The 12,561-nt window shown below is 33.9% G+C and overlaps 1 protein-coding gene across 1 annotated transcript; it reads right to left on the minus strand.

Moving 5' to 3' along the window:
- Positions 1 to 9,547: 9,547 nt before the first annotated feature.
- Positions 9,548 to 11,420, minus strand: LOC107841723. The gene is made up of 5 exons (XM_047396995.1): positions 11,164 to 11,420; positions 10,954 to 11,050; positions 10,578 to 10,865; positions 9,855 to 9,962; positions 9,548 to 9,736 (listed from the first exon to the last, which is right to left on the minus strand). The coding sequence occupies exons 1-5, from the start codon at positions 11,418 to 11,420 to the stop codon at positions 9,548 to 9,550; spliced, it is 939 nt and encodes a 312-aa protein (XP_047252951.1).
- Positions 11,421 to 12,561: the final 1,141 nt, after the last annotated feature.

The raw sequence follows: 12,561 nt of genomic DNA on the forward strand, positions 1-12,561 counted from the left end.
TTTCTTCACCCTGTTCTTTAGGCGGGCTACTAGACTTCCATTTTTCTTCACCCTGTTCTTTAGGCGGGCTCCTAGACTTTCTTTTTTTCTTCACCCTATTCTTCAGGAGGGCTTCTGAACTTGCTACTTCTTCATCCTGTTCTTTAGGCGGGCTCTTGGACTTCCCTTTTCTGATTTTTCAAAATATGTTCCTGAACTCAAAATAAAAGGTCAAACAGAAAAATAACATCCCATTCTTCAAGAGGGTCTTGGACATAAAATAAATTCTCATTCTTCAGGAGGGACTCGACTAAAAGGTTCGTCTTATAGGAATCAAGGGGAATGACTCGACTAAAAGGTACGTCTTATAGGAATCATGGGGAGTGACTCAACTAAAAGGTTCATCTTATAGGAATCAAGGGAATGACTCGACTAAAAGGTACGTCTTATAGGAATCATGAGGAGTGACTCTACTAAAAGGTTTGTCTTATAGGAATCAAGGGAAATAACTCGACTAAAAGGTACGTCTTATAGGAATCACGAGGAGTGACTCGACTAAAAGGTTCGTCTTTTAGGAATCAAGGGGATGACTCAACTAAAAAGTACGTCTTATAGGAATCACGGGGAGTGACTCGACTAAAAGGTTCATTTTATAGGAATCAAGGGGATGACTCGACTAAAAGGTACATCTTATAGGAATCACGAGGAGTGACTCAACTAAAAAGTTTGTCTTATAGGAATCAATGGGATGACTCGACTAAAAGGTACGTCTTATAGGAATCACGAGGAGTGACTCGACTAAAAGGTTCGTCTTATAGTAATCAATGGGAATGACTCGACTAAAAGATACGTCTTATAGGAATCACGTGGTGTGACTCGACTAAAAGGTTTTTCTTATAAGGAATCAAGGGGATGACTCGACTAAAAGGTACATCTTATAGGAATCACAAGAATGACTCGACTAAAAGGTACGTCTTATAGGAATCACGGGGAGTGACTCGACTAAAAGGTTCATCTTATAGGAATCAAGGAGATGACTCGACTAAAAGGTATGTCTTATAGAAATCAAGGAGATGAATCGACTAAAAGGTACGTCTTATAGGAATAACGGGGTGTGACTTGACTAAAACGTTTGTCTTATAGGAATCAAGGGGATGACTCGACTAAAAGGTACGTCTTATAGGAATCACGAGGATGACTCGACTAAAAATTACATCTTCTAGGAGTGAATGTTCAAGTTAGGAAGTACGTCACCTAACAAATGAAAACTGACTTATTCCGACTAGGAAGTGCGTCTCCTAGGGGTTGAATTTTTACCATAATTTGATTATCAAACCTGTGAAGCAGCATTGTTTCCTGCATTTGTAGAAAGGAGGCATTACAGCTCTTGATATTTATACTCTGAAGTCCTTAATTTGAAGGTAGCATGTTTTCTGTTTCATCCAAGAAAACTTGTGAGTTCAAAAATATGGTGGCAGGTTTGTGGATTTAGCTTCTGTGGCAATCACTCTTGCTCTCTTCACATTTGACCTAGCTTCCAACCATTAACATCTGTCGCCGACTGGCTGCATCGTTGACCCAAACTCAGATTATTAAAAGTGACTCTGAAACAAACACAGTATCTTTGCTTTGCCATGCTCCTCAAATAAACCCTTTAAACCTTGGTATTTTCATGAATTTCCAGACTCGTCTATTGACAAAACTTTTCTGCATGCCTTATTTCGGCTCACAATCATGTCTTTTTCATGTGTTCGTTTTTTGTTTTGCTTTGTGCAATTGAAGAAGCTAGTAGCCAGTTTTAAAATATTTTCTCAATTATTTTGACATAGACTCGACTTAAAGACACGAAAAAAATGACAATAATTTTTATTTATTGATAAAGATGCCAAAAAAAATTAAAAATAGAAAAATAAAAAAGAAAAGGGGAAAAACAATAGGCATCTTTTTAAAAAAAAACAGAAGAAAACTTATTTGGGTGTGGTAGCCGATTTCAGTAATTATGACATGCATTTTGAATTAAACAACCTGATCTATCCATACTAATCATTATCAACTTTTGTCCACTTATTGATCTTGAAATTGAGCCAATCTTGAATATGCTCCCTCTAAATCACAATCCTCCTTCGACTAGTGGCACCTCAATGGGCTTTTGTCAATGTCTATCTCATTTTTATTTCTTTCTCAGTTCACTGTCGCCTTATGGTGCCCAAAAGGATTTTCACCAACAACACTCTCATTGTTACTCATTCATTTTTTTTCATCATTCATTTTTTTTTTTGAAAAATAATACCCAACATACGAAACATCATGCACCCATAACATGTTTAGCCTTGACATTCTCAAAGATCGATCTGAAGGTCTTTCTTTGGTTGTAACTTGGCTTTTGGAAAAGGTTAGAAAGAAAGGGAGGCATGAGGCTCAAAAATTTACATAATGTTGGGTGAAACATACAACTTTTGGAATCGACTCTTTCAAACAAAATAAACTTTACCCCAGTTTCATTTCATTCCGGGTAATTTGAATTTTCTTTTGGTTAAACCGAACCCCAGAGTAGGGCTGCCTATGTATCTTTTCATAACAAGAATCAGGTCAAACGTAGTTCAGGCATCTTGTTCTTTTGCTTAATTTTCTTTCTTTTTTTTTCTTGACCTTTCTCTCTTTTTCTTCTATTTTTTTTAGAGAGAGAGAAAGAGATATTTTTTCCAGTTTCATTTTTTCTTGACACTTTTCCGACTCTATTCTTTTTTTTTTGCAGACTCTATTTTGATTCCAAAAGATGGATATAAAAGAAATAAAACAAAAGCTCAAAAGTGATAACAAAGGATGACACAACATTTGGATAGCAGAATGAAATGTCTTCGTCATATCAATCCTTAAAAACGCAAGTACATAACATGCAATCTAGGAATGGAACATGAAGATCATATGCATCTTTTCAATATTGACCGTGACTAAGCACATGCACATGTGTCACTTCTTTTAAACTTGTAAACTATACAGGTCTACTTATATTGTACTTTCTTCACAACAGATGACTCTTTTTTTTAGCTAACTTCCTTTTGCTTCTTACCAATAGAAACTTTATATCCTCTGGTCGATCTCATTAAAAACTGTTTGAGTTGAACCTTATCATTGAAGATCAAGTCATTTTTTTATTCGCAAAGTGATTGCCTCAAAACATTCAAGTGAGGATTTAACTAGGTCCCCAAAACATCTCAACACTTTACTTATTTTTCTTACATGCTTTTTTCTTTCAACCCTGTCTTCTTTGTCAGATGTTTCAGGATTAGATTAGATTTAAAGATCAGTTTATGAATTCAACATGCATATCACATCACTAGAATCACCATAGGAAGAGCTCTCTAAAGAAAAGAAAGACAACTAAACAATATATAATAAAAAATAAAAAGGACACACATTTGTTGATAGAAACATAGAAGGATTTGAATAAAAATAATAAGAAAATCAGACAAGATAGGTCCTAAACTACAACCCTAAAATAATTCGGGTAACAGAAAAGAAAAGAAAACAAACTACTAGACCTCTTCCTAGTAGGGAGAGGGGTGACTTCTCAATTGCTCAGGCTAACAACTTAGCCACTGATTTGCATATCAACATGACTAGAGCTTACACCACGATCAAATACATTCCCTTTAACAAATAAGTTCTGGATCTCCATACTTGATTCATTGTCTCCCACATATCGTGCAGTACCACGTGCTGGCGAATAACTCTGTGGGACGGTTGAGGTACCAACGTTTTTCACCACAATCAATTTTTCTTGAATCATTTTCTCTATTTCTCTTTTCAAAATACGACAATCTTCAGCATTATGACCTTGCTTATTAGAATGATAAGCACATCATACATTAGGATCAAAATATTTTGAAAGTGGATCGGGAATATACCCAGGGATGGGAGTAATCATGCCCCATTGCCTCAATGTCTGGAACAAACTGGTATAGGACTCTCCAATTGGTGTGAAATTATCCTTTGCCTGCCTCCTCATTGCAAACTCTGGCCTCGGATAAAAATTAGATTTAGAGTCTTCTTGGTAAATTTGTGAGTGTCGAGGATGATGCCGAAGGTTCGGGGCACACCATTGTGGATAGAAAGAAGAATGAGAATACGACTGTGCATTGTTCAAAGGATATTGAGGAAGTGAAATGGAATTTCTTGGATTTTGGAGAAAGGATCCTTGTTGCATGTGGTTGTGTGGATCTAATATGTAAGCTCGGGATTGAGGCTGACAGTATTGGTGGGTTGAACCTCTCAAACTCTTCTTTGGGCCTGGCATGACAATAAATACGTTTTCCTTCTTCTTTTCTTTTTCAATTTCCTTTGATCGATTTCAGTATCATCCCAAATGCTTCACAGAATCCTCATCTCTATCATGTTCCTTAAATTTCGATATCTTAAATCTTTGAAGAAGGTTGACACTTGAAGACATGCCCCAGTCTTTAATAGTGGGGAACGGAGGAGGGGGATGCCCACTAGCCCAAGCTTGATACATTTCCATCATTTGTTGCCTTAGTCTCAAATTCTCTTCCTTTAAACTCTCATTTTCCTGACTCTTTGTTTGATCCATGAGGTCACTCTCTATATCCTTGTTGGACACAGCTAAACCTCATTTAGATTTGGTATGATATGGAGGACCAGCCAAAATACTACAAACCAACACCTTAAACTAACTATGATAAGAAATAACAAAGACGTCAGAATGCAATGTTTTTTTCAAAAACACTTTTTCTTTTATATTCTTTATGAAAAGATCACGGAACCCTAGAAAGGCGCCTACATATCTCATTAAGATGAGAATCAGGTGTGCGTAGTTCGTGAAATATATGTCGTACAAAATTCAGCCTCAAGATCCCTAAAGATTCATGGCTATTAAGATATATATATATAACTATATAAATTAGACTTGACAATTATACAAATAGTTATGAAAGTAATCATATTTTCAAAATATTCCACAATAAGTCTATGAATAATTTTCAAAAGATAGGGTCGTATCCTGAGAAGGACTTCCTACGTATCCCACTAAGATGTGAGAATCAGACCCTCGTAGTTCATGAAGACCGTAAAACTATGTTACTCAAATTTTTTCTTTCTTTTAAAATAATTTTTTTCTTTTTTTTTTAGAAAAAAAAAATCACTAAATGTGAGGATAATTTATTCTCTTGCATTTTAAAGTTGCCTAAAGCCGGTCAACAAATAAACAGTCTTCCAAACAAATGTCAAAGAGCATGTAAGATGCACATGTTGGTCTTTATAAACTAGGTCACCTGTCCTAGACAGACCCGACCCCTGAGCCGAGTCTCGCTAAGTCAAATGCATATGATGCAAATAAAGCGGCACTTAATAGGGATAACCAGATTCTGAGTTTTCAGTTCTTCTAAGTTTAAGCCTAATAGGGATAGGTATCTAGACTGTCTTACCCGAGCGGACGCTCGATCCGGGGAGGGACAACTTGGTCGGTAGCAGGTCAACACCGCCTTCGTTACCGATCCGAACCCCGCCTAACATGTGTGACTATAATCCTTCACCAGGTGCCTTCACACTCTGGTTATCTCAAAAAGAAAGAAGGATGCATGCGCTGCATTCCTTCTATCCTATTTCAGAGACTCAGAGGGGGTGCGCAAGAGAACACACCAAATAACACAGTTCAATCAATATCAAAGTGGTAAATGAGCGACAAGCAGCACATAAGGTCAACAAACACAATATCAACAATAATTACAGCAAATATAAGTCAATATAAAAAGGTCGAATTCTTATTAATCCCCAGCAGAGTCGCCAGAGATGTCACATCCCTTTTTTCGCCCGAAGGGATCGAGGTCGAAGGATTTTTCTAATTAAAGTGACAATATTGAATAGGGATTATTTTATTTACAGAGTCGCCACTTGGAATTGAGTTATGGTGTTCCAAGTCACCTTACTGAATCCTTAATCAAAAGGAAATGACTCTTTGTTGGTCTGCAAAAACAGAAGACTGGATAAGAAATTCTGTTGACCGAGGAAAAGGTCTGAGTCACCCCTCGAGTCCCTTGGTTTTATCACAGTCGCTTTTATTAACTTATATTGACTTAAACTATTTTGATAATTATGTTAGTAGGCCCTAAAATCGCTCATTTTACTATACTAAAATTATTTAAAACTCTTGTATCAAACTGGTGAAAATTAATTTTAAGATGAACTTTGCCGAAGTGCAATATTGCATCCTCGAATTATTAATATCTCAAAAAGATGTGTACGTCGCATTCTTTATTGAGACGGATATTTTAACGTGCCTAAGAATTTGCGTAGCATTAAATACGTTAATTCGTTATTTTTAAACTTCAAACAATTTTATTTTTATCCTCATTTTTGCTCTCTTTTATTTTAAAATTTGTGATGGGTCTTAAGTAAATCTACAACCCGTTTCACTTAGACTTACACTAGTTAATAAATTCCATTTCTAGATCCAAAGTTGTATGACCTGATTATTAAACTAAAAATTCTAAAAAAAAAAAAAGGAAAAAGAAAAAAAAGACGAATAAAATTATAAGAATTATCCAATCAATTAGACATATACATCCAACTATTACAATAAAATATGAAAACTAACAACAAGAAAGAAAATATTTATTTAAACTCATTGAAAATAGTATTCTAATTGTCAAAAGTCAGGTCAACTAAAATTAACAGTTTAATGATTTTAATTGTTAAAGGTCCAATAGTCTTTCTACATAAATAAATAATAATAATTAAAAAAAAAGTAAATAAAATTTTTCATATCCAAGTATAAATAACTTTTGAAATTCTTTTTTTTTTTACTTTGAAATCTATGGCCATGCAAATACTTCTTACTTATTTATTTTTATCACAAATTTAATATTTATATATATATTTTTCGATCCGAGCACTAATGCAGTTCATCATGAAGACCACATTTTTCTACATATCAAACTGATACTTCTAGAATAATAATACAATACAATAACAACTAGTCAACTATCTAAACAAACTATCACAGTAAAACACACACTTATAACATAATAATATAAAAAAAAATCATCCAAACAACGACAACAGTAACAACGCACACACAACACACTAACAACTACCCGAACAACCTATAAGAGTAAAGAAAAATAAAAATTTAAATTTAAATTTAAATTCATTGACGTAAAATGTCATAACTACAAACATCGAACGGTTTATATGGCCAAGTATCAATTTTCTCAAACTTCTATCAATATTTAGTTGTGACTCCATAACTTAAGAAGAACCATTTTAATTTGAAATCATTAGATTATTTAACATTATATCTCATGAAGTTTGAAACTTACGAAGGATTTAATATATATTCCTTAACTTCTTCAACTTGAATAATAAATAACTAAACGTGCGATTCATGATAATAAAACTCATATAAGCAATCATTGTGGCCTATTGAATAATACACAGATCCACTTAATAACACCATTCATGCATGCTTTAATTCACGATAAACTTATGAAATATAGTACAAGATGGGATAAAAACATGTATTACATATTAACACAAGTATCGAAGCCAGAACGTCGCCACTGAAAACTCGAACAAAACTCGAATTTCAATTTCAATCTTCTTTTTTGTCTTTTCTTTGATGTTTTTCTCCTGATGATTTTGAATGTTTCACTCACTCTATTTTTTTTACTCTGACTGTTTTTTTTTCCTTAGTATCTGATGATGTAGTCTCAGTGTGAGAATAGCACGTTCTCTCTATTTCAGTTTCTGTTTTTCTTTTTTTTTTGCAGTAACATTGTAGATTGTAATGTACTTCTGTTTCCTGGGGTTGGAGAGTCTTTAAATAGAAAGATTTTGGGGGGAGTAGTTTAGGTAGTTTAGGATTTAAATTTTGAATATTTTTTTTTATAAATAGGATAATGATCTCATTTTTTAATAAATAAATAAATTATATAAAAAATAAATAATACTAATAATAATAAAAAATAACTAATTAATTGTTATACTTAAGAAAAATAGAAAAAAAATATAAATAATTTAAAATAAAAATATAATTAAGAGAAAATAAAATTACTAGCTTATTTATAAAAATCTAAATTAAAAGAAAATATTTTTTGAATTTTTTTATTTTTTTTGTATTATTTTTTTTAAATAAAATCTTAAAATGTAACTTTATTTTTTTGAATTTTTTTAAAAATGAAATCTACTAAAAAAATAAAAAATTAAATAATAACTAAAGATAATATTTTGACATAAATAAATATTTAATGTAAAAAAAATAGGTCAAAAATCGGTAAGGTAAAAAATCACGTGTCTACACATGATATGGGTTAAAAATCGATTAAGGCATACCGGGAAGGCTGGGTAGCTACCTAGTATTGGTCGTTGGGGTCTGCGGGGCTATTTCGGGGGTTAAAAAGGCTAAACGGTGCGAACAGGATATTTTTTGTCCAAATCGGTGTGCTTTAGCCCATAGTTGGGGGTGAGCCCGGGGTTCGGGCATGCTGTGGGACGAAAATAGACCCGGGAGTGTCAGGGAAGCTGGGGAACGACCTAGTATAGGCCATTGGGGTCGACTGGACTATTTGAGTGGTCAAACGAGATGAACACTACAAAAAAACCGTGTTTAGCAAGAGACCGATAACGTTGCTAATCAACAGAAATCCGTCGCTAAATCCATTTAGAGACGGATCAGCGACAACAAATTATTCGTTGCTATATTGTGCGTTGCTAACCATTTAGCAACGGAAAAATAAAATTCGTTGCTAGATTTGCAACGAAATAGAGACGTCCTATATCCGTTGCTATATTTTAGCAACGAATATATTCTTTGTTATATTTATAAGTGTCGTTACTAATTTTATATTGTATTTCGTCATTTTGATTATTTCCTGACCAAATATTTCATTGCTAGTCCGTCGCTAAAAATTTCCCATTTTTGTGACAAATAATATTTTTCTCAATCTGTTGCAAATGTTTTAGTTTGGCAATGAGTAATTTTATCGCTAAATCTGTCTTCATTACTTTTCTTTCAATATCTTTTTATTTGTATTTTGAATAATAATAGAATATTATTAAATTCTTATAATACCCAATATTCATATAAAAAAAGCCACATATATATAGATAGCAAAATCTTCTTATAATATCCAACATGCATATAAAAGAACCCATATATATAGATAGAAAAAGTCTAAACATCCTCAATACCAAACATAGTAACATCTAAACATATAATTATGTCCAAAACATCCTCAATACCTACATCCATCAAGTGTAATTTTTTGTTACACAATTTTAAACATTTCAACAAAATAGACCATCAAAAACCAACAAAATAGACCATCAAAAATCAATACACTGATCGTTAAAAGTATCATAACTGATCAAGATCATTGCAATCATCATTTAAGGAATCAAGATCGTCCAAAGGAGTAGCCGGAGGTGTGACAACTGATCGTGAAGAAACCAACTTCTGCACCTCTTCAATGACAATAGAAAAAAATTAATTTTATGTGCGGGAATCAATCGCTTCACAAACTCATCCAAATCCGAATCTGCAGCTGGTACTGATTCATGTGAAGCTGAAGATGAAGTATTTCCACAAGAAAACACAGAGTTTGGCCGTAGCAGCCTTTGGCTTCAGATCCAAGACCAAATACTCTTCGCTTCTTTTCTCCTCCGGCAGCTTGGTAATATGCTTCAATTTGATCAATAACAGATTATGATAATTTTTTTCTCGTAATATTTCTTCAAATCTTTCCTATAAGAGTGGAAGTCAAATTATAACGGATTGTACTTACAAATGATTAGATACTAAAAAGTACTTTAAACTAAAAAATGAGAATTAAGTAAACTACTACATTAAGATTTAATCTTACATGGATGATTCGGGAACGTTCATCAACGAAAGATTTTCCATCATGACCATGTGTGTGAACATACAAATGTAACTCCCTTGGTGTCAGATCTCGACCCATTTCAGCAGCCTGTAAAAAAAAGTATTGAGCATTGTACTAGAACAAAACTGCTGGAACATTTCATATAAGCCAGAAATGTTTGTAAAGCCAAAATTCAAGTGGAACGTAATTGGTCATCAGGTAAATATTATTAGTCGCGTGGTCAGAACTATGTTATCCAATTTGCATTATTCTTACTAAGCAATGACTGGAAAGAAATTGTTGAATTTCATTGTATCAAAATTACTGAGAACATATGCTAATAATGAACATTTGGAAATTTCCAGTCAGATTCCAGTGTGAAGGTTATATAAGATGAAAACCAATCACATAAAACAGACAAGTAATTTCCTGAATCATAAGGTCTTGATTCTACCCAATACATCTCGAAGAACATGTTAATATATGAATCCTCAGTAATATACCACTCTGCGACATATAAGCACAGTTTACATTGCAGTTTTTCAGGTTACAAGACAACAACAAAACACAACATACCAAATACAACACAGGAGACACAAACAGTGAGAAGTGATCAACATTTACAATAAACAGTAAACAGAAATGCAACAATAGCATAACATTGAACTAAGTTTAGACTGTCTTACAACAAATTACAGTTTAATACTTGAAATATATACTTACAAGTCTCTTTCGATACTCTCCAATTGAGATAGATCCTCCCGTGTGAGTTTCAGCAGCGACTTCTTTGCCTCCAGGATGATTCTGTGCATTTATTTTGGACTTTTCAACACACTTTGGATCTGCCCAAAGTCGCTGCCATCTTTCCCAGACATCTTCATGTATAAAATCTTGCCTAATCCCTTTCTCTTTGATTTTAGAAATGAAATTTCTATACACAGTTGCTGCCTTACTCTGCCAGTATTTCTTTACTGCAGCATCAGTAATGGAAGAATCCCAATAGAAGTGTTTCTAAAATAAATTTCCAAGATAACACATTAATATCGTATTTATAAAAATGAGTACACTTTACAAAATCAATTATGATGAAGATGTATACCTTGAATTCCCCAAAATAGCCATCTTTTATATCACATGAGACACCTTTCCAATTGACTCCATTGTGATCAAGTTCACTTTTGAAAGACTCGTGTATCCTATTGGAGCATGCTTTAGAAGATTACAATCTGTATCAATGTGAAGACATTATTTAGAGGTTATTATAAATAAAAAATAATATATAATAATAATAGACAAGAAATGGACTAACCCTGCAGAAGTTATAGTAACAAGGGTCCGCACATGGCTCCGACTGGAATTACTTTCTCCATTTGTGTTGCTACGAGATATGTCCTCACCTACTTGGTTGGTTTGTGAAGACGTACCTACAGTTGTTGGGTTGGTCTGATTTGGAGTAGTAAGAGACGTACTACCATGATTAGAAGTTGGAGCACCTACGCCACCAGCTATTTGTGGGGCAACTGTAGGAGTGGGAATAGTAGGCATGTTTGTAGTACGAACAGGCATATTAGTCCTAGCTGCTGACTTGCCCGCACACCCTATGCTTCCTCAACCTGTACCTCTTCCTCGAGTCATATCTATTAAAAAAATTACACTTGTTAAAGTGGAAAGAAGATGCAAATTTTGAACAAAAAGTCACAACATCATATAATATTCTAATTTTGAAATCTTATCCAACAAAATACCTCACAGCAACATACCTCACTATCATTCTGGAATCCCATGTAACATTGGAATACTCACAACAAGAATCAAGAACAGATCAAGAACCACCAACATAATAAGAACCACCAAAATACTCACAACAAGAACCACCAACAGATCAAGAATCACCAACAGAACCACCAAAATACAACAAAATACTCCCATTATAATTCTTCCCATAAGAACTCCTCCCAAATAAAGAACCAACAACAGAACAAAAACCACCAATAGAGTCACCAAAATACTCACAACAAGAACCACCAACAGATCATGAACTACCAACAGAACCACCAAAATGCTACAGAATACCCCCATTGTAATTATGTCCATAAGAACTCTCAAATAAAGAACTAACAACAGACCATCAACCAGAAAAAAATAAAACATATATATATGTGTAGACAGAAAGCAGACCAGAAGTTGATTGTGTTCAGCCATTTTCAAGGATGAAGTCGATTGGTTAAGACGCTCACCTATTTGGTTCCTTAGAGTAGATGTACCTTCTCTTATTCTGCTGATCTGATTTAGAGCAGTCGGAGATGATTCAGGAGTTGTATGGTTGCTACCATCACCAGAAGTTTGAACCATTGATCTAATTTGAGGAATCAATGGTTGAACTTGATTTGTATTATTTTGACCACCTATGACATCAGCTTGAGAAATAACAATAGCAGGAGTGGGAACAGTAAGTACGTTTGCAGTAACATCATTATTACTCCTAACTGCAGACTTGCCTCCATGCCCTGTGATTCTGCGACCTCGACCTCTAGCCATATCTATAAAAAAACTGTATTAGTTAAAGTGGAAATAATATGCAAACTTAATAATACCAAGAGAAGCAAACAACAATATATAGACAAGGTATTAGAAAATGTAAAAGCACAGTTGTAGCCTATAAAAATGAATGAGAAATAAAAGAGTCAAAAACTGAGAAGGAGAGTAA

The sequence above is a fragment of the Capsicum annuum genome, chromosome 9 (genome assembly GCF_002878395.1).
Source record: "Capsicum annuum cultivar UCD-10X-F1 chromosome 9, UCD10Xv1.1, whole genome shotgun sequence".
NCBI lineage: Eukaryota > Viridiplantae > Streptophyta > Magnoliopsida > Solanales > Solanaceae > Capsicum > Capsicum annuum.